At 48.3% G+C, this 20290-nt stretch overlaps 1 protein-coding gene across 3 annotated transcripts; it reads right to left on the bottom strand.

Annotated features, from left to right (window-relative positions):
* Nucleotides 1–33: 33 nt before the first annotated feature.
* On the bottom strand, nucleotides 34–19814 carry BID (BH3 interacting domain death agonist). Of its 3 annotated transcripts, none has more exons than XM_032107491.1 (7): nucleotides 19730–19814; nucleotides 8110–8217; nucleotides 6587–6655; nucleotides 4571–4760; nucleotides 3115–3257; nucleotides 2086–2289; nucleotides 34–903 (listed from the first exon to the last, which is right to left on the bottom strand). In XM_032107491.1, the coding sequence occupies exons 3-7, from the start codon at nucleotides 6593–6595 to the stop codon at nucleotides 892–894; spliced, it is 558 nt and encodes a 185-aa protein (XP_031963382.1). In that variant the 5' UTR covers nucleotides 6596–6655; nucleotides 8110–8217; nucleotides 19730–19814; the 3' UTR covers nucleotides 34–891. The 3 variants fall into 3 exon arrangements, with proteins under 3 accessions (XP_031963382.1, XP_031963383.1, XP_031963381.1); XM_032107492.1 differs by having other exon boundaries at nucleotides 4580–4760; nucleotides 19699–19804; XM_032107490.1 differs by having other exon boundaries at nucleotides 19699–19803.
* Nucleotides 19815–20290: the final 476 nt, after the last annotated feature.

Genomic DNA, 20290 nt, shown 5'->3' with positions numbered 1-20290 from the left:
TTAGGTGGAAACTGAAAGTCTGCAGAGCAGTAGTAGCCATCAGAAATGAAATTTTTATTTAAGTTAAAAAACCCCACAAAATATTTACATACTTTAAAAAGTCCTGAGGCAGCCAGATCACAGGTGACACATTTGCCACCTTGTGTGATTATCAAACAACCTGAGTCCAAATTTGTTCAACCTGAGATGTAACTACAAGACATCCTACTTTTTCTTAAGCATATCCAGGTTGCATTGGCAAAAAGACTTGCCCTGTGCCTACCCTGCCCTTTTCTTTACAATTTTTCCGTCAGTTTTATTTTTCAAGCCAACACAGGTGTAAGGGGATTGATAGTGAAGTTATCTTCAGCCTTCTGTACCCACATCCCCCTCCATCCCTCAGGACTCTGTTCCCTCTTGCTGCCTGCTTCTCATCAAGATAGACCTGATTCCCACCCACCCCCCTCCATGATCTCTGGTGATCAACCACCCATTCCACAGCCTGAGACCCTCCTGGGAACAACACTCAGCATGGCTCAGCTGCAGGAGTAGGGCTGGGAAGTGAATACTAAAGCAAAATGCTACAGCTGCTTAGAAAAAACACTTGAGAGGGCAGGCCCTGTGCCCACTGGGCCTCTGGAGGCACAAGGCAGGCTCTGCACAAAGGCTGCTGATGCTAAGATAAAAAATATTCTAGAAGGAGAGAGGCAAGCACTACTCCCTACAGGTACTGGCAGAGCTGGCAGGCAGTTCCCACTACTATTACTGCTGTGCTAGTCTACAAAAGCCTATCTATGAAGCTCTGCCATCCCTTTCACAGCTGTATTTTGGAAGTTAAGAGTAAATCAAGTGATCTTCATCAATCAAGGGAAGTCTTGAGGAATCCACGTTCTCCAGACAAGGCTGGAGAGCTCACTCACCGAGCTAGAGGGAGAGAAACAAGGGCATTATTAACAGCAGCAGGGTTCTCCCACGGCAAGCCCTGCCCTGCGCGTGCCCAGGAGCCCGACGGATCCAGCACCGCGAACCAGCACTGCCACCTGCCGTGCTCCTTCCGGGCCAGCAGCAGCCACAAGGCCCGGCAGGACAGGGCACAACAGCCCCTGGGCCCTTGTGCTATGAGCCAGCAGCACGGGCCAGTCTCACACAAGTGGCTCATTCCTGGCATCATTCAGCACCCCGGAGCCAAACTGCGTGAAGGGAAGGGCAGTGCCCAGTGACACGGCACAGTGACACCGTGCCCAGGCTGCTGGGTGAGGCAGAGTGACAGCGTGAGCCGGGCTGCCCCTCTGCAGGTTGCTGCCAACACTGTCCATGGCAAGGCTGCAGTGCAGGAGCGTCCCTCAGGCCTGCAGCACAGCACAGCTGTGTCACCTCTGCTTCACAGGGTGGCAGGATCAGCCCTGCCCACTCAAATCTCATTCTCGAGCACCACCCAGTCTTAGCACGGGTGTGTTCGTCCTCTCCCCTCCCCAGAGTCGTTAAGTTACTGAAGCTGGGGCCAAATGCCCTGGCCTCTATAGCCTGGCTTGCCTGCGAGCTGCACAGCCTCCCCACATCTGCTCAAGTGCCAACAGAACAAGAACAGATTTGACCATTTCTCATTGTTCCTCTGCTAGTGTTAATTCTCAGGAGCAATTCCATTCCCCCTTCCAGTTCTCCCAAGCACTGGGGAGCTGAGAAAGACAAGAGCAGAGACCTCAGGGTCAAGAGACTGGGGAAATGCAGCCAAGAGAGCTCAGGTCAGGCTTTTTCTTCCCTGAGGGAATGAAAGAATCATTAACCAGAATCTAACTGGCACAGCTCCCTGAGGAGATTGCAGGGAGGAGATGAGCAGTCACAGCTCTCTCTGCCTGACAGAACAAATGCACTGCTTGCTGGCTGGTGTGAGAGGGGAGCAAGCAGAAACTGTGACATGTCCCCCTCAGGCACACTCATCTCCAGAGCTCTGCAGAGACCGACATTCCCTTCTGGCCCAACCTCCAGAGCACTACAGGGAAACCAGCAGGCCACAGGCAGTTCAGAGCTAGGCCACCCCTGAGGGAAAAACGCAGGACAGCGAAAAGGCTGGCTGTGACTCCCACAGAGCTGTTTGACAGCACTCACCATCTCAACAATGTAGTTGTGGAGCTGCTGGTTCATGTAGTTCAGAGTGGTGTTAAAGACACGGTGTAGAAGGGAGGGCACTGTATTCACAATTTTCTTAGTCAAGACCATTGCTAGCACCAACATGGCCTTTTCCTGTTCCATGTCTGAGGGGATGGATCGTGTAAGCTCTCTCACCACACTGGACATGTGCAGGATTATCTCCTGTATGGAAGGAAGAGAGGGATCTCAGTGCAACAGTTGTGGCAGAAAGGGGTCTCAGCACAGCCTGCCAGGACTGTGCTAGTAAGTAACTGATGTGCTTGTTGCAACACTCCACAGGATGCTGCTCCCCTTCCTCCCAGCCATGGCAGCCAGCCTGATACATAAAAAAACACCCCCAAAGAAACTGTGGCCCTTGATCCAGATGTAGACCTAATCCTTAGATAGCCTTCTTGTTCCTTTTTGACAGAAGGAACCTCAAACTCTACTTCTCTTGCACAGCAGCAAGGGCTGTTAGATGCTGGGCCAACTGCATCTATGAAGAGGCCAGCCCAGCAGGTCACCCAGCCAGGCCTAAGCCCACTGCTACTGCCAAAACTGTGCCTATGAACACACAGCACCAGAAAAGGGTCTCATGACTTGCTGTCTCTTCAGTGCTCAGTAACAAGCACAAGTTAAGCGCCTGTCACTAACCTGCTCAATTTTTACCCACATGATGATCAGCAGATATACAGGACTTGGCACCAAAGTCCAAAGATTTTAAGGACTAAAAGTAAGCCTTAGCCACACAGTTCATTTTCCAAGATAAGCCATTGGGCCATCAAAAGAAGGACAAAATGCCTCTGAAAGTCAGTCCTTTTCTACAACCACCATTCACCATCTGCAGAAAGGAGATGAGCCCAAGGAACCCAACCGACACATTAACTTCTGCCACAGAATCACCTCTAACAAATCTTCAAAGCTAAGTGTTTGGGATGAATTTTAAGATGCCTTCAAAGTCACAGCAGGAAGGATGCAGAATATTTAAAAGGAGAACTGCTCACTCACCTCTCTAGACAGATTCTCATTCAGAAAGTGCTGCACTAGGTTGTTTACTACTCTTCCTTGGATTTCTTTATCAAACTGGTCTCCAATCTCAGCGAGCTGAGCAGCAATGATCCGGATAACATCTTCATTTGTTGGAGCCAACCCTGCCAACACAAAGAGCAGAATTCAGTTCACAGGCTGTAGTCAGACCAGGTTCAGTGCAGGTCTCAACATTCTGCTCATCTCCATTAGCGACCTCCTTCCAACCCCAATCAGAGTGTGTTCGTGACAGGTCCAAGCACAATTTCTTTTAAGTGCACCTGAGTTGCTTACCAGAGATAGTGGCAAACATGTTTTTCTATCTGTAGTTTAGGTAAAGTGCAGCCTCACCCTGCCCAAAAAAATCACTACAGGGCACGTTAGAACATCTCCAACCAAAACTTGAACAGCACAGTTACAGCCAACATCCTCCCCAGAGAGGGGAATTGAGAAGCTGTGCATGACCTTGACTTTCTTCTTCAACCTAATAATTCTAGAATTGAGTGACTTGCCAGGACTTGTCTCTTAAGCACCATCTAAAATACAGCACCTCATAGAATAGTTTGAGTTGGAAGGGACCTTGAAAGGCCATCTCATCCAAATCCCCTGCAATAAGCAGGGACATCTTCAACTAGATTAGATTGCTCAACACCCCAGCCAAACTGACCTTGAATGCTTCCAGGGATGGGGCATCCATCGCCTCTTTGGGCAACCTGTGCCAGTGTTTTGCCACCCTCACTCTAAAAATCTTCGTTACCTCTAGTCTGAATCTGTCCTTTTTCAGCTTAGAACCCCACACCTTGTCCTACCTCCTTTTGGCAAAGCTTGCCATAGTCACTTTTGGCATGAGACCTATGCAAATCTGTGTGAGAGAGCACATTCACTGCAGCAGTTCCTCTTCACCCTGCTTCAGTTGAGGTCAATGTGCCAGCATTGACACACCCTGGGCAAGGGGCAATAGCCACCCTGCAGATGGCTAGCAAAGCAGGAACAGGACCAGAAGCTGTTTGAGAAACAGTTTCCACCACACTGGTAGAGCAGAAAGGGATTCACCTGGTACCAGAACTCGAGTTGCTCCAAGATGCTAGCCCAAGCACTGATACTGCCTGAGGAGCAGTGTGAGGCCTAACTTAACTGCCTTGTATCACTCTCCTTGAGGGCAGCTATCACCAGTACCAGCTTTGTGCCCTTGTCTGATGTGCTGCAGACAAAACTCAGTGACAGGTGCTCTAGAAATCCATGGAGAGATAAAGCACTAAGCACCAGTTGTCTTAACTTAAGTGTTAAAACTCCCAACCAACACCACCAACAGCCACACTGCGAGGTTTCTCAATAGAGAAAACATTACTCCTCTGAAACAGACAACAGCAAAGATAGGAAATGGGGAAAGAAAAACACTGTGTTCAGAGAGACGTGGGATGGAGAAAAGCCTGCTCACCTAGCTCACCATTCTGAAAGTGGCCACTCCGATTGCCATCGGTCTGAAGCTCATCGTCATCGCTTGCGTGGCACCAAAGCACTGCCTGCTGGTTTTGCAGGGACTGCAGCTGGTCTCTGAACTGACAGTCAGAGGATGCCTCCAGGAAGGTGAACAGCAGTGCATGTTCCATCTGAAGAGATCCATTGATCTGAAACATAAGGAAATCACCGTTAAGCCCACACCTTGAAAGCGTCCCACTCAAAGCGCCTACGCACGCACTGTTTTCCAACCCTCAACACGTCTCTGTGCCTCCTTTGGGCACCCTGAACAGCACCAGCCAGGGCGTCCTGGATGTGGACCCACACAGGACTGTCCCATGGTGAATGACAGAGGCTCTGCTCTTACAAACTGGCGTTGCAAGAGCCAGCTCACCTTCTCCTCCCATTTCCAGCTGTGGCAATGGCAGCAACCAAAATCCAAGCTCCTCTTTCAAAACAGGTGTTTCAGCAAAAACCTTCCATTTCCCTTACTTACACATCTGTGTTTAGATGGGTTCCACCCCTGTATCTGGGAATTGGGCATTCTACTTGCTGTGCATAAAGAAGGCAGCAGCTCCCCATGTCAATGTAATCAGAGCAGAGCAGTAACAAGGTGGGAAACAGAGATAAAAGCATAAGCCTGCAAAAACCCCCAAGGTTCACATTTCTTCTCCCTCTTCAAAGGAACCTCAACCAGTTCCATAATAAACCTGTTCAGCTCCTCATAGAGGGCCAAGCAGCTGCTCACAAGAACAGTGACATGAGATGGGAGATCACTGCCACCTCCAGTGGCACATTCACCCCCAGTAAATGGGCATGTGCTGTCTCCATGGCCACACAACCTGCAGCCTTCAAGCGAGGCAGCACAGTGTGCCCAAATTAATTAGGTTGAAGAGGTCCATGAGGCAGGCAGACTGATAGACAAGAGGCCCCACTGGAACACCAGGCCTCATAACCAACTAAGGCCTCCAGAAAACCAGGAGGCTCTTCAGTAATTTTAGTTAAACAGCTAAGAGAGCAGGATACAGTGTAAGCACAGAAATAAAGAAAGAAAATCCTTACTCTGGAATGCAGATGGTCTGCCTGTAAGAAAATACTTAGGTTTAATTTTATCTAGGGAGAAGAAAAATAGTTAAAGAAGAATGGTTTGTTATGTCAACAACAGGCAACCAGGATGAACTTGGTAACTGAAAGGGAGTTTTGGGGAGTGGAACCTTACAAGGCCATCAACATAACCATATCTGACTGGGCAGACAAGAGGAGGAACAGTCAACAAAAGGCAGGAGTTGAGAAGTGGAAGCAAACGGAAAATAAAGAATATGATCAGTCAGAGATGAACAGAAGGCACATCTTCCATGATCTGAGCATGCATGTTTACAGACAGTAGTGCAGTTCACCCGGTGACCCAAACTCACTGGGGCACCAGTGACAATCCTCTTGAACAACCTGCTGGACTGGTCATTGGGTTTATCACTGATACATTTTTTAATCCTATTGTGTTCAAAAGGCTCGTGAGAGGGCAGAGTAGGGGGTTAGAACTGTATCCTAACTTGAACTGGGCTGGGGGAGGATGACAGATATTTCAGTTACAGTTCAGTGTATACGATTTAAGTGTGCTAAATAACAGCATCATAATTGTGTTTAACATTGTACAAACCCATGCAATACACTGATCACAGGGCTGTGCCCATTCATTTATTAGTTTCAGCAGTTTGTAGCTTTATCAATAAACATTGTAGTCTCTTACATAGCTACATCTCCAGTCCCAAGGGGAAGTGCCACACAGAGAAAACAAGGAAGTAGCCTGCAACCTAACTGGTTCCATCCACTTCTCTGTATCCAGAGCAGTGCCAGGAACCCTGCAGGAATTCTGGGAAGTTCAAGAAGGACACGAGCCAACACTGAGACTTATCCCCTTCAAAGTATCTCAGGACAAGTGCACCAGAGAACCACTGTACACTGTAAACAGCTGGCCTCAGCCATGTTTGACTCTAACCTGTTCCATAATGGATTCAGGGACAGAGCAGCTCGGGTCACCCTCCGTTTCAGACCAGGAGTCCTCGTCCTGTGAAAGCGTAAGAAAGAGAAGTGTGAAAGGAATAAAAATTCCCATAAGTCCACATCTTTCAGCAGTACTCATGTGTCTGGCTGCGTCTCATAGTAAATGTCCCTTTTAGTGATGCATATCCCTATTTCTGGAGAGAGCTGCCCATCACACACCGTCAGTCACGAAAAAGGGCTGAGGAAGCCACAGCTGTCTCAGTGAGAAGGGCCCTGTGCACGTGAATGAGAGGCACAAATCTCCCTCCTGCCACAGACGTGTGCCAGACAGTGGAGTGCCATAACCTACAAACAGGGCTTTAAGGCCAAGAGCTGGTGTGGGGGAAGGGAAGGGCAACCCTCCATGGTGCCAGAGGCTGAAAGGAAGAGCAGGGTTATCAGAGAGGAACTCCTGAGAGCAGGTGAGCTGATGGGTCTGCATGCACAGCAGAATATTCTGAAGTGAAACACCCAGCTGACGTTGCTACACATCTGCAGGGTCCTGAGGGTACCTCTCCCCACCCCTCCATGCAAGAGATCCACGTGGATACTCAGGCTCATTTCAATACTTCCCAACAAATATCTGTGATGGGGAAGGTTGGATCAAGGGCCAACAAAGGCTCCCAGTCACATGAGAGCAACTCTGCTAAGTCTCCAGGGAGGGCAGCTAGGAAGAAGGGAGAAAGCAGGACAGATGCCACCAGCTCCTGTGCTGGTGCTCAGGGCTGATAGCCTGGCCTGTCCTGAGGCTGGGCAGTGCCCAAGGGAAGAGGCACCCAGGGAGGGAGAGCACAGGGCACAGGGGAGCCTCCCTCCCTCCCTTGCAAAGGGGAGATGTAGGAGCACAGTGCTCCCTCCTCATCCTGCCAGGAGCAGCTGATGGGTGGGTCAGAACCTTGCATTTGCTGCCTTAGGCACAACAGTCCCACAGCTGCACACAGAAGTCTCGGTTCAACTCTTGATGAACAGGGCCTGGCTGAAAGTGGGCACTACCTCCCCACCAAGCCTTCTTCACCCAAGGCAATAACTTGGTTGTTATGTAGGCACCTTCTAACCAAAAAAGGGCTGAAAGCAATAAGGAACCCAAACAAAAGGCCTGCTAACCATCAAAGACCTGGGCTAGTGATAAATGACCCTATTTCACAGTAACAACCCCTCACATCTGTTTTTTAAATAACTAAGTGTGCTGGTATAAAAGAGGGAAGTGAGAGCAGAAATAAATTCAAATTCTGAAGCAAACCACAGTCATATTTCAAGAGACCATGAATCTCCCAACTTTTCAAAGGCTCTTAGAAGTCCAAGACCAAAACACAATCTCAAATATGTCTGAAACACACAACAGCCCACAGGAAGCCTCTCAACCATGAGCTCTTCTTTCCATGGAGTTATGCCAGACTAACAGCTACAACACACACGGCTTAGCCCTTGCTGCTTTGCATTTTCCTCTGTTCCATTCAAATCCCTATTGCTGCTACTCACCTCTACCTAAGGAGTGTTCTGGCTGGGGAGAGTCCTCTGTCCTGTTCTCTGGGACCTGAAGGGGCTCTGAAACAGGTCAGGGTGACCCTTCTTCTGGGCTTGACTTTGCTGGAAGAGACACATATGTTAATTCAGGTTTGAGAACTCGAAGCAGAACCCTGAGATTAAGAGGAAAGTGGGGATTTAGAATGCAGTCTGTGGCAGGACTTTGGCTTTGTGCAAACTCCTCAAGAGATGTCCACACCAGCAGCATTTCTGTAGGTTAGGTAAGGCCTCAGTTTGCACATATTCTGGTTTTAGACAAAACATTTCTTTTCAATTCAATTTTCCCACTCTCTGCATTAAATGAAGAGGCAACCACTGCTCCAGCCCAGCCAGGTACCTGCTGCACCTGGAGATGTCAGTGGCTGTGCAGGGAGAAGAAACCTGCAACACACGTGGGTTCTTCCCTCACGGATCGAATCAGCTCTGTGTAAATACAGACACTCCTCAGGCCAAGTCCACAGAAATAGAGACATTAAAACAAAATCACCCACCACCACAGTTGCAAACTGCACTTTTGTCTACTCCTGCACATGAGCAGAGATAAAACAAACAAATAAAAAGAACAATAAAAAGTTTCACCACACTCCAAAGTACTAATATGGTAAAAATTGGAGACAAGAGAGCTTGAACATGACAACTTCCCAAACTGAATTTCCTAAATCAAAGACTGACCACCCATGCAGTGAATGCTCCTGAAGGCAATACCTGCCCTCAGCTAAGAAAGTTCTGCTTGGGTGGTCAAAAACACACCAGAGAAGAGGAAAAAGGATTTCTCTCACGCCACAAAATGGCTTCCTACTACTACAGTACAGAGCAAACTATTTTTTATTTTAGTTAACTAGAAATTACAGGAACCTCAAGTTTTACATAACTACTTTGAATCAATGCAAAGGGCTTTGATAGTCACAAAGTTCCTCCTGAGAAGTCAAATTCCTTAATGGAATCTCAAAAAAAAAAAAAAAAAAACAACACCAACCCAAAAACCAAAGCAAAAAAAACCCAAACAAAAAGAAAGACCCCAAACAAAAAAAAAAAGTCCCCTAAAGAACAAAGCCCAAACAGTCCAATGTAATCGTGCCAATACCACCCAAATTTCTTAATCATTAAGACTTCAGAATCCTAGTAGTTTTAGATTCCAATTAAGACTCTTTCTGGTGGAGGGAAAAAGGTTACTTTATACTGAGTAAAAAGAATCTTTAGTTGGAGAAGGAGAAAAGATGGATAAAGGGTACAAGCACCAGCTGCACTCAGATTCAGAGTCAAACTAGATCATTTGCTAAGGCTGCTTCAGGGCTGCTGAAATCTTGGAATGAATTTTTACAGAATATGGTATTTTAATTGAAATACCAACTAATTTTAATACATTATTCATTTTTGCTTCTATTCACTCATTAGACAAATGAGTTTTGTGTGTTAACAGCTGATTCTGAGAAATCACTAAACGCCTTGAAGTGTTCAACAGATAAGACTACAGCCAGTTTTTCAGTCCTGTTCTTTTTCTCTTTCTTAGAAAAAAATGAAGGGGGTACTTTAGGCACAAGTTTAAGACCCTTAAATCAGTTCTACAGAGTCAGTGCAGGGCATGTTCATTCGGACTCAACACTGTATGGGATGCAGGACTGTGGAGAGGCATATGGTAAGAAAACATAATCACAGCTGGAGAAGCACATCCACCAGCAGCCTGTCAGTGCAGTAGGAAAGACCTCACTCCACCCATACACAGCAGTTTTCACAAGTGAATTCTGTGGATGCTTCTTCCAAGGCAATCACAGCTCTTTAGATGGGCTGAGCACATCCTGAGGGGTGGTACTTACTGCTCTCCAACCCACAGCTCCTTCAGGAGATGGTGTCCCATCTTCTGTTTCTCCCTCTCATCCCCAAGTTGTGCTATCCTTTAAATCTCACAAGGACCTCACCAGAGGAGCTTTTCCCATCTGCAGTCCACCAATGAGGGGTGGCAACACTAGAGGCAACAGCAAGCAGGGCCAGAAGCCCCTGACTCCAGGCCTTAAGTAGAGATGGCACTGCAAGTTTGCAGGGTGGAAAAAAGGGAGAAGCAGGACTGCAAGACAGCTGGCACTCCACGCCTCTGCTCCACACCTCAACTCTTCCCACATCACGCAGTGAGGGGTAATGGAAAGGTAAAGGCTCACACAGCGTACTGCACTGCTCCCACAGCCCTTGCTGATGGTGCCATGCCACCCTGGAGAAAGAGGAAGCACTGGCCCTTGTGCTGGAGAGACCAGACTAAGTCCTCCCTGCCATACCATTGCCACATACTGTGGATGGCAAGGGCAAGCACTGCAAGCATGCATTTACCTTCCCAGGTGGGGAGCTACACATGCAAACAGTGCAGCTGCAGAGCATGCAAGGTGTCACCAGCACTAAACCCAGCCTGGGGTTCTGCTGGTCTCCACGCCCTGCAGGCCTGTCAGCAGCAGCTCTCTGCAGGGCAGCAAGAATCGGCCAGGAGCCCGTGGTTGTCTGCTGGGGGGAGCTCCCAACAGCTCTCAGGGCTGCCATACCAGAATCCCTGCAGCAGCAGTGCTAAGCCACCCTACAAATCAGTTTTCATCTCCACACGTGTGCTACATCTTCAAGACAGCTCAGAAAAGAAGCCGCCCCACAAACAGTGCCTCTGCTTACCATCACTTCCCCTCAGATTCTTCACCTCTCCTCACAGCTCTGCCTGGGAGTTACTGTTCTCAGCTCTAGCAGACACTGGCTGCTTAGTAAAACACTCTTTTCAGCAGGGAAGCCACAGGCCTGCAGGACTGACTCCTTTAATACTGTGTCTGGATTCCCAGACACCTCCCATACAAACACCAGCCAGTCAATGGACCTATTGTGTGAGCTGTCAAGATGTTTATGTCTCACGTTTGAGTCAGGAGCAATTAAAGTCTCCAAAGCAGAAACCACAATAAAGGATCAGTCACGGTGAAGTCAAAGACTTGCAACCTGAGCATTGCTTTCCCTGTGTGGCAGCTGGAAGTTAAGAACTTTGGGTGTGGCAGTCAGGATGACACCATTATTGGAAGAAATAACACCGTGCCTATTTGTCCCTTCCTCGACCTGCTGGCACTTACCTGTCTTGTAGGCAGATATTTTACTGCTGAGCTACAGAGCTTTTTACAGAGCAAGGCATCATTTTACAGGCAGGGAAACCAAGTATTTGACATGTCCTGACATTTTAAATCCACATATTAAGCCATAACCACTCAATTTCACTGTCTTCATGAGAACTTGCCACAGGCACAACTACTTTACATAACCAGTCACTACTGGAAAATAAAGAAACAGGAACAGCATCACAGACTTAAAATCCTTCCTTGAGGATATTCTGAGCTGTGCCACTGTTGTCTGCAGCACTTCAAGTCATGAGTGTAAGCAAACACCACAAAGTCACCAAAGAAAGCCCTATCACTCCACAATGCACTTCTAGCCCATAAACCCAACAGGAACTGAACGGCCCAGGGAAGGTATTTTGTTGGTGTGCAAAACCAGCAGAGGTGAGTAAATAGGATGTTATCATTGCCGCAGGAAACCTGTCCCCATCGCTCCTTACTCTGCAAAGGATTTGCCAGCCTGTAACAGTGTTTAGAACGCTCCAAGATTTTGCTTCATTTGAGACTCACAGCACTCCTAAAGTAGAATTTGTTTCTAGGCTTTGGAAGGAGAAGCAGGGTGGTGGGAGAACAGGGACATCGCAATGTATAAGCCAGGTGGAGGGTGGGCTCAACAAGACCCTCTGGGCACGTAGGCAGGCACACACACACACAGCTGTGAACCTAAAGCCACGGTTTGGTGCATCTGTTTAATACTTGGAGAGCCTCAGGACTTTCCCACCACAGGGAACACTGCTTCCAAACTAAGGGTATTTTCCATCCATTTGCCTTTGAGGGAGGATACAACATCAACAGCTCATTTTGGAACTGGCAAAACTGACAAGCCACGAGGAGCGTACTTGGAGACGCCAGCAGCTCAGTGGCCCAGAGCAGAACACACCTCCTCCCCCAGTCACTTGCAGTTTATTTGCCAGGTGCTTAGGAAAGATGCCCTGTTCCTCAGGAACCAGGAGACTACTTAAAATCCAACCAGGACAACCTCTCCCTGATACTCCTAAGCACAACCACCCGACTGCTTGAGGTTTTCAGCTTCTGTGTCTCTTCCTTTCAGTTTCAGATGCATCCTTCTTTAGGATGCAAATAATGCCACTACCAACCACTCCAGCAAGGGAAAACAAAACCCACCACCAACACGTTTACTCCTCATCCCTTTGATGCAAATGTACACTGAAACATGCTGAATACTTACTACTACCTTAGCTGAAGCATTCTTACCTTTGCTTCTTTATGCTGCTTTAGTACAGAATTATCATCTCAGCCTTTACACCAAGCACTCTCAGCTGTGTATTCTGGCTTAGAAATACATTGCACACTTTATTTAAAGGGGTTTATCTTCCTCTTTGGAAGAAAAACTTTATTAGAGACAATTCTAAAAAGAAGGTGTCAGTTTGCCTTTTTGATAGAAATTTATTTAAGTTCCTGGAGGTCTTTTGCTGTTTCATGATGACATGAATTGCAGCAATCTTCTGGTTACCAGGGCAGTACTTTGACTTCCTAGGAAGAAAAACATCCAAATCCCTCAACAACCACTCTCCTCATTTGGCTCAAAAAGCTCTGGTGACCAGCCCACACACAGCACATGAATGAGTGTGAAGGAACACTGCCATACTGCTAATGCTCTTAAAAAAACAGATAGGCAGGAACTTATCATCAGCGTGGTTTCTGTATCAGATCAGTGACAGAGGCAGCATAACAACACTTTATTCTTCAGAAGCCAGCCTACAGACACAGCTGTGCTTAAACTGAGTCAGCAGGAAGACTGCAGCTGGAATTTTAATTCAGCTAACTACAGCTCGACCCAAGCAGAATTTCCACATCTCCCACGTTTCAGGCATAGCCACGCCTAAGAGGCAAGGGCAGAACTTGGATCTTGGCTGTCAGAGTGCAGTTTCTTGGATCTGGTACTGGGCTGTTTTTCCCCTCTGGTGTTGCACAAAGGAACTCTGGCCAGGTAACCTCACCCTGCACTTCACCTTCTCGGTAGGGTTAGGAAAATACTTTTACCTTTCCTCAGGACCTGGCTGGAGGGAGCAGAGCAAATCCTGACAAAAAAGCACCATCACCACTATCACACAAGACTGCTGGTCTTTACAGGGTTAGCTTCCTGTTCAAAATCTGACTACTTCAGCCCAGCAGCTGCAACAGACCCCTGCTATAAAGGCACAGCATGTGCAAGCAGCTCTTACATTTGCCTCTTGGAAATCACAGAAGCAGGAAGGGCTGAGGAATCATAGTTCCAGTGTTTTGACCTTACCAAGGAAGGACAACCAGACTGAGAGCAGGCAGCACTGGGACAAACTCCAGCCATCACTGGATGTGCAAGTGACAGCGTCCAACCACAGAAACAGAAGACTTGCTTCTGGCTTTAGAGCATGCCCCAGCTGGGCCATGGGCACTGGACCCTTGCACTCCAGAAAAGCTGCTTTTACACTGGAGCAGCAACAAAGCGCTCAGTTCCTGCAGCAGACACAGTCTCAGCACTTGGCAACAGTGCTCTGAGGGGCACAAGTGCTACTTGGACAGGCTCTGCCAGCCATAACACCTCAGAAAGTAGGACTGGATACGAGAACTGCCATGCCACCTACAGGTCAAGAGAATCCTCCTGGTTTTAGTTTTTGCATAGGTACTACCGTTCTGTGCCAGCATGAGCATGGACCACCCATCAGACAGAAAATCAAGAATGCCACGTCATTTTGCAACTTGGATGCATTTCACAGCTGATACTTACAGTAAAGAGGAATGTAAATCTGTCTTTCCTTTGCCTGACTGGCAAGTTAGATAAGCAAAACCAGAAACTGGTCAGAAATAATTAAAAAAAGAATTCAAAAAGTCAGCTGTATGGATACAGGTGGCCCCTAACAGCTGCATTCCCTCTGCCTTTGGTTACCTTCAGGCCATATGAGTAGACAAGAACTCTCTTTCTAGACTGGTAAGCACCAGGAATATCTGCACTGCTTTCTGGAACAAAGAGAAGCTGTGAAGATGCTTCAGTGTGACATTTAAACACTGGATCAGAGTGGCCCATTGGAGATAACATGTCCAAGGAACAACAGTTCAGCAGCACTTCAGGAGCTCCCTGCTTAGGTAAAACAAGAGTGCTGATGGATGCAACAGCCAGGATGGCACTCAAGGAGCAGCTAAGCAACAGTTCAGTGCACTGGACAGTTTACTGTCAAGGGAATTCTCACTGCTGGTACTCCCCAGAATGACTTCAGTGGAGCCTCTCGGACTGAACATTCATCATAAAAAGACCCAAAGCATTTCTAGAGGAAGGGATACAAAGACAAATCTTCATAGCCACACGTTCATATGCCCTGAGAGCATCCAGAACCCTGTGTCAATATTTGACAGCTTTTCCAAAACATGAAAGTGAATTTTAAACGGGCTCCCCCCCTCCTAAACATCAAGTGTATCAGAGATGTAAACATCTCTTACACTCCTCACTTTTATGAGACAACTGTGCACCAGCACAGCCAGAGACGATCCCCAGAAGGAAAGTCTGACACGGATCCTTTGATTCCCTTCTCCCACTGTGCTGCACAGCAACCTCCATTCCCACCATGACAGTTAAAGTGATGAAGCCAGTACAAAAATATTAAAAAAAAAAGAAAACAATATAATCTTGAAGGAATCTCTTATGACAGGAGCCCAGAAATCCTCAAAAACCTTAAAGAAAAAGCTGTGCATCAAACCAGGCAGCCAAAAATGATGGTAACTCACAGCAGCATTCATAATCCTGATCAAAGCCGTTTGACAGCAGCACCTCATACACAGTAAGCACAAAAGAAATCATCATCTCTTTTAAACACCTTTCACAATGATACAGAACTAAGAAAATACTCCCTCTCAAAGAAACACTGCAGGAGCCATTTGGGAGCTGTGACAGAAAAATTGCAAATAGGTGCCTCCCAGAGTACACATTTCCTAGTGCCAGGCAAACAGGAGATGCCTCAGCATGTTGCTGCTTCTGCTCAACAGCTATGGGCTCTCTTAGCTGTAGGTCTACAAGCACAGTGAAAAAGTGTTTTTTTTTCTAGGAGAAAACACATGACTCTGCATGAAACAAAGCAAAACCATGTCACTTTCAGTTCTACCTTAGGAGGAACAGGTTGATGTTGAAACACAGGAAGAGCATATAAACCCCAAATATAGCAACTGCTGATCTAAGTGGATTTGTTTTGTGTAGCTGTCAATCAGAAACTACACTTACCAAAGAAAGTAGAAAGGACATGAAGGAAATGACCCAAAATGTTTGAGAGACCTGGGTATTGCCCATTCCATAAACAGCAGTAAGAGCACTACAAACTGGCCGAAGATCACAGTCACAGCATTTTACCAGGAAATAGAGCAGGTTTGCAGACATTTAAACAAAAATCCAACATCCATGTGTGCCACGATTGCACACACAGTCCAATTCCCCTGCTCATGCTTCAGTGAAGCTGAATAAAAGCTCTGAGAGTTTAAAGGAAAGTAGGGAGCAAGCTACCGAGGTAGGAGGAGTTTAAAGCCACAATGACACTGTCCTCTCGTGGGAGAAAGAGCAGAATTCCCATAATGCATGAAGGGGTACAGCTCTTTCCTCATGTTTGCCAGCAAGGCAGCCCAGCCAAAGCCCACCAGGGCCAAGAAGCACCTCCAAGCAGTGCCATAGTGGTGCAAAGAGGCAGGAAAAGCAGCAGACTGCATCAAGAGCAGAAGTTACCAAGTGCCCAAGGCAGTGCTAACAATGCTCCCAGCCATGGGGCTACTCAAGGGGAGCTGAAGGATTCTTGGAGCAGCTGTTGCCAGGAAGGGTGTGGAAGTGGCATCAACACAGCCCTATGCTCTACACGGGGCAATTCCTTCAAAAAGCGCCCAGGAGACAATCCCTGCCATCTCATCCAGGTGCAAGGAGGTGCCTAATGGCAGCTCTAGAGAGTCCTGTTCTCTTCCCAGGATAGATGGGGTGACAGCAGGATGCCAGGAGACAGTTCACTACAGACATCTGGGACAAATTGAGGCAGTCACAGAAGCTTAACAGATTGCTACCAAACCTAAAGAATGCCATTGGATACTGTGTGACTCAACATTTCTTTCTACATTTTACCCCTCCTTTCCCTACATACTTCCTATCTTGCCTGGGTCAAAAAAATCAGACTTGTAAAACCTCTAAGGAAGGGACCACCTATGCACATACTATAATCATAACTGATAAGCTTCAATTAAAGCTAAACTCAGCCCCCTGCAACCTCTTCCAACCCCAAGGGAAGCCATTGAAAACTAAAAGGGGCTCAGACTTCCAAGAGTTTTGCACCTTTGGCTAAGCCACACGTTCCACTCACTAATTAGAAATACTTGCATGTACTTGGCTTTGCACAGCACACAGATACGCAGGTAATTCCAGCCCCCAAAACTCTGTAATCTGACACAGACAAAAAGCCATAGCATGCCAAGAAAAAAAGGAAGAAGGCTCCTAGAGGAAAAAAAAACAACCCGAAAAACCAACCCAAAATTGATAGTAAATTCTGCTCTTTCACTCATCTAGGAACTGCTAAGCAGCGAAAATGAAACCTGCCTATCTGCACACAATTCCCCTCAGCAGAGAAACCGCTGACTCCTTCCTGCTGGAGAGTTCGTAGCCAGAAGCCAGAGGAGCTGCTCTATCAAGGAACCAACACCTTGAGGCTGCTCGTCCACAGTCACACCAGCAGTCCTTGCACCAGGTGCAGAAACCTGTTCAGAGTTATCAGAGACAGTCCCTTCTCCCCCATCCAATGCCTTCCAAGCACCAGGCTGCTCCAGGAAGGCCTCCAAAGGTGACAGTCACTGATTTATGTGTCTGCCTGCTTCCACTATAAACATTTTCATTCTATTACAGAAAAAAAAAAAATCTGTTTGATCTGTTAGCTCCTCAGACTCCTGCTGAGTGTGGATAACTTCTGTCATCCTGTTACACAAGAAAAAAAAATATAGGGAAGCATGGCATAACTGACCTCAGGTGAGAGTGTTCAGTGAACACACACGCACCCCTCCCATATAATTCCCAAATTATATGCCATAGTTCTTACTGGTTTAGGATCTAACAGAAATAAAAAGCCACACTGAGCTCCTTTACAAGGCCCTCACATTATCCAGAGATGCTGCATCCTGGTTCTGGGCACAGGCATGCCCAAACCCCAGGAGCACAGACTCCTGGTTTGCACAGGCAGCCCTGGTGGAGTGCTGCACACTGTTCTGCTGCCTGTGCACGGTGAGAAACTGAGCTGAACTCACGGTCTCAGCTGGCCTAATCTGGTTTTAAGAAATTGGGAGGGCAGGAACACAACAAAACCACCTAACCAAAAATCAGTCATATTTTTTTCTTCCTAAATTCAGCAAATGTCACCAGATGCAAACAAGAAGGCGCTGACAAATCAGAAGGGAAGATTTTTCACACTGACCCTTCTTAGTACAGGGCAGCCTATCCACAAGCTTTACAATCACCTGTTACACTCTGCACAGGCACAAATGAAGTGTTTTGCCTCAGCAGGTCCCTAAGCCCTGCCAGTTACCTGTAATGACAGACAAGAGACCTAAAAAGGAAGACAAGAAAATGGGAAGAGACAAGCTGCAGAAATCCAAGCAAATAACACAGTGCTAGAATGCTACTTTTTATACAATGCATTCCCCCAGTGTTTTTGTGTAACACCAGTGGCACAGAGGAGATCTCCAGGAATAGGTGGTGCAAAGTTATCCTAAAGAAGACACTGAACAGGACTAAACTTATGTAAATAGGCTGAAAAGGAAAGGGGGAGAAAAAAAAAAAAAGAACCACACAGAAACCCCCTTCTTTTTAAATAACACCTTTTAAGACGTTATGCTTCCAAAGGCAGGTGAAAACAGTTTCGGTCTGATTAGTGATAAAAAGTTACAACAGAATAAAAACCACTCTTCCCCATGTGGACTTTTGCAAAAAGTCCTTTACCAAAAAACCAAACCAAAACTTTCAAAAATAATTTCCTGTTGGGGAACCACTTTGCTCCTTCCTCCATCAAACATTTTAACCATTTTGAACAGATAACAAGTATCTCATGACAAGATTATGGCCCAGATGCCTCAAGAGACATAAAGAAAAAGTTCACCACTTTTCACTCACTTCTGAAATAAGCATTGACTTTCTGAATTCAGTGATTTAAATAACTCTGAGGCACTGTACCTTCTTTTTTTTTATAGTTAAAGCTACAAAATATCATCGTTTAAAAGAAGACAAGAACATCATCCCCCCGCCAAACCCACCAGTTTCAGACCCACTGTCACTCCAAGGTACAGAGACCATCTCCAGAGCACATAACTTACAGAAACACCCTTCTAAGGAAGGGGACCTGCTCACTCCGTTCCCTTCCACTTCATACACTACCCAGTCTCCTGCTCCAGCCTTCGCTCATCCTGAATCCAACACGTCCTTGTGGTCACGGGAACGTGAGCGCTGCTCACGGGAAACAAAGGGCAGCCACAGGCGCTCAGCACCTCAACAGGCAGCCACTGACATACAGCTCTGGGGAAGGCAAAGCGCGGATAAAAGCTCACACTGAGTTGATTCATCCGTATCAATCACCTGCTCCTCCTAAAAATGCTGGCGCTATTATTAGAAATCCTTCCTTGCCTTGCTTTCTTCCTGGAGCTGCCACTCCCACATCCCTCTGTTGTTGGAAGGCTGAGGCAAGCGCGGGTCCCTCTGGAGTCGCCGCTTCAGGACTAACTCCTTCCTCTCCCCTGCCCGGCCAAAATCGCTCCTGACAACGCTCACCAGAAACCGAGGGCGAGATGCTGCTGCACTTTTACCACGTAGTCCAAAGGCGAGAGACCTTTTCGTGGTTTTATGAAATACCACCTGAGCGGGAGGGAGGACGGTTCGCGACAGAGGCGGGGAAGAGGGGGAAGCGCGCAGTGGCTCGATCCCGCCGGGGGAAGCAGCGGAGGGGCCGGAGTCGGTGGCGGAGCGGAGGGGTCACTCCCAGCACAGGCGAGGAGGAACGAGCGGGACAGCGGCAGCGACCGAGCAGGAAGCGGCAAAGGAAGAAACAACCGCACCGCTGAAAGGCAAGGCCGGATTCGGCGGGCAGAAAGGAACCGGGAAGAACGGCCGGGAAGTGGAGGAGTTTCCAGCACCCGTGAGAGAAAGAAGAACGCGCACACGGCCCCCCGCGGGGTCACTTCACCCTCCCCTCCCCCCAGGCTGGGGGGCTGCGAGCTGCACCCCGCGGCCCGGGAGCCAGCGGGCCCGGCACTCGCCCCGACACCGCCACGGCCACCGCCGCTTCCCGGGCGGGCCCGCGCCGCACCGAGTCTCGGGCTGCTCCCGGGCCGCGGCCCTCGCTCACCCCGCGAACTTCCCGCCCAACGCGGTGTCCCCGCCAAGCTGCTCCCACGGCCGGGGGGGGGGCCCACGGGCAGCACTCACCCGGAGCGGAGCGCGATCCCGCACCACTCACCCGGAGCGGAGCGCGGCCGCCCGTATTTGAGGGCCGAGTCGGCCCCGCCTCGCGGGCGGCAACGGCGGCACGCGCCCGCCAACGGCCGCGCGGGCCGCGCGTGAGGGCTCGGGAATTGCCCCGGGCCTCGGGATCCGCCCGGGCCTCGGGATCCGCCCGGGCCGAGCCGGCAGCGATCGTCGCGCTGGAATTGTCATGGGTCCCCACCTGGTGCTGGTTAGCCAAAGGCTGGCTCCTCATGCCCCATCTACAGCCACTTCCCTCCCTGCCAAATAAATGCAAATTTTCCTTTAAGATCGTTTTATGGGCTTAAAATCACAGAACCAGTTACGTTGGAAAAGACCTCTGAGGTCATCGACTCCAACCTGTGACCAAAGACCACCACATCAACCAGCCCATGGCACTGAGCACCACACCCAGGCTTTCCTTAAACACCTCCAGGGACAGCGACTCCACCAGCTCCCTGGGCAGCCCATTCCAATGTCTGATCACCTTTCTGGGAAGAAACTCCTGATGTCCAATTCGAACCGTGCCTGGTGCAGTTTAAGACTTTGTGCTCTC

The sequence above is a fragment of the Corvus moneduloides genome, chromosome 4 (assembly GCF_009650955.1).
Source record: "Corvus moneduloides isolate bCorMon1 chromosome 4, bCorMon1.pri, whole genome shotgun sequence".
Taxonomy (NCBI): Eukaryota; Metazoa; Chordata; class Aves; order Passeriformes; family Corvidae; genus Corvus; species Corvus moneduloides.
This window is presented reverse-complemented; position numbering and strand designations above follow the sequence as displayed.

What these genes read in the sequence shown, in the direction of transcription:
- BID (XM_032107491.1), bottom strand. An exon ending in CTTTCAGAATGGTGAGCTAG is followed by an intron (nt 3,258 to 4,570) that starts GTGAGCAGGCTT and finishes TTGTGTTGGCAG; the next exon opens with GGTTGGCTCCAACAAATGAA. An exon ending in ATGAGAATCTGTCTAGAGAG is followed by an intron (nt 2,290 to 3,114) that starts GTGAGTGAGCAG and finishes CCTTCCATACAG; the next exon opens with GAGATAATCCTGCACATGTC.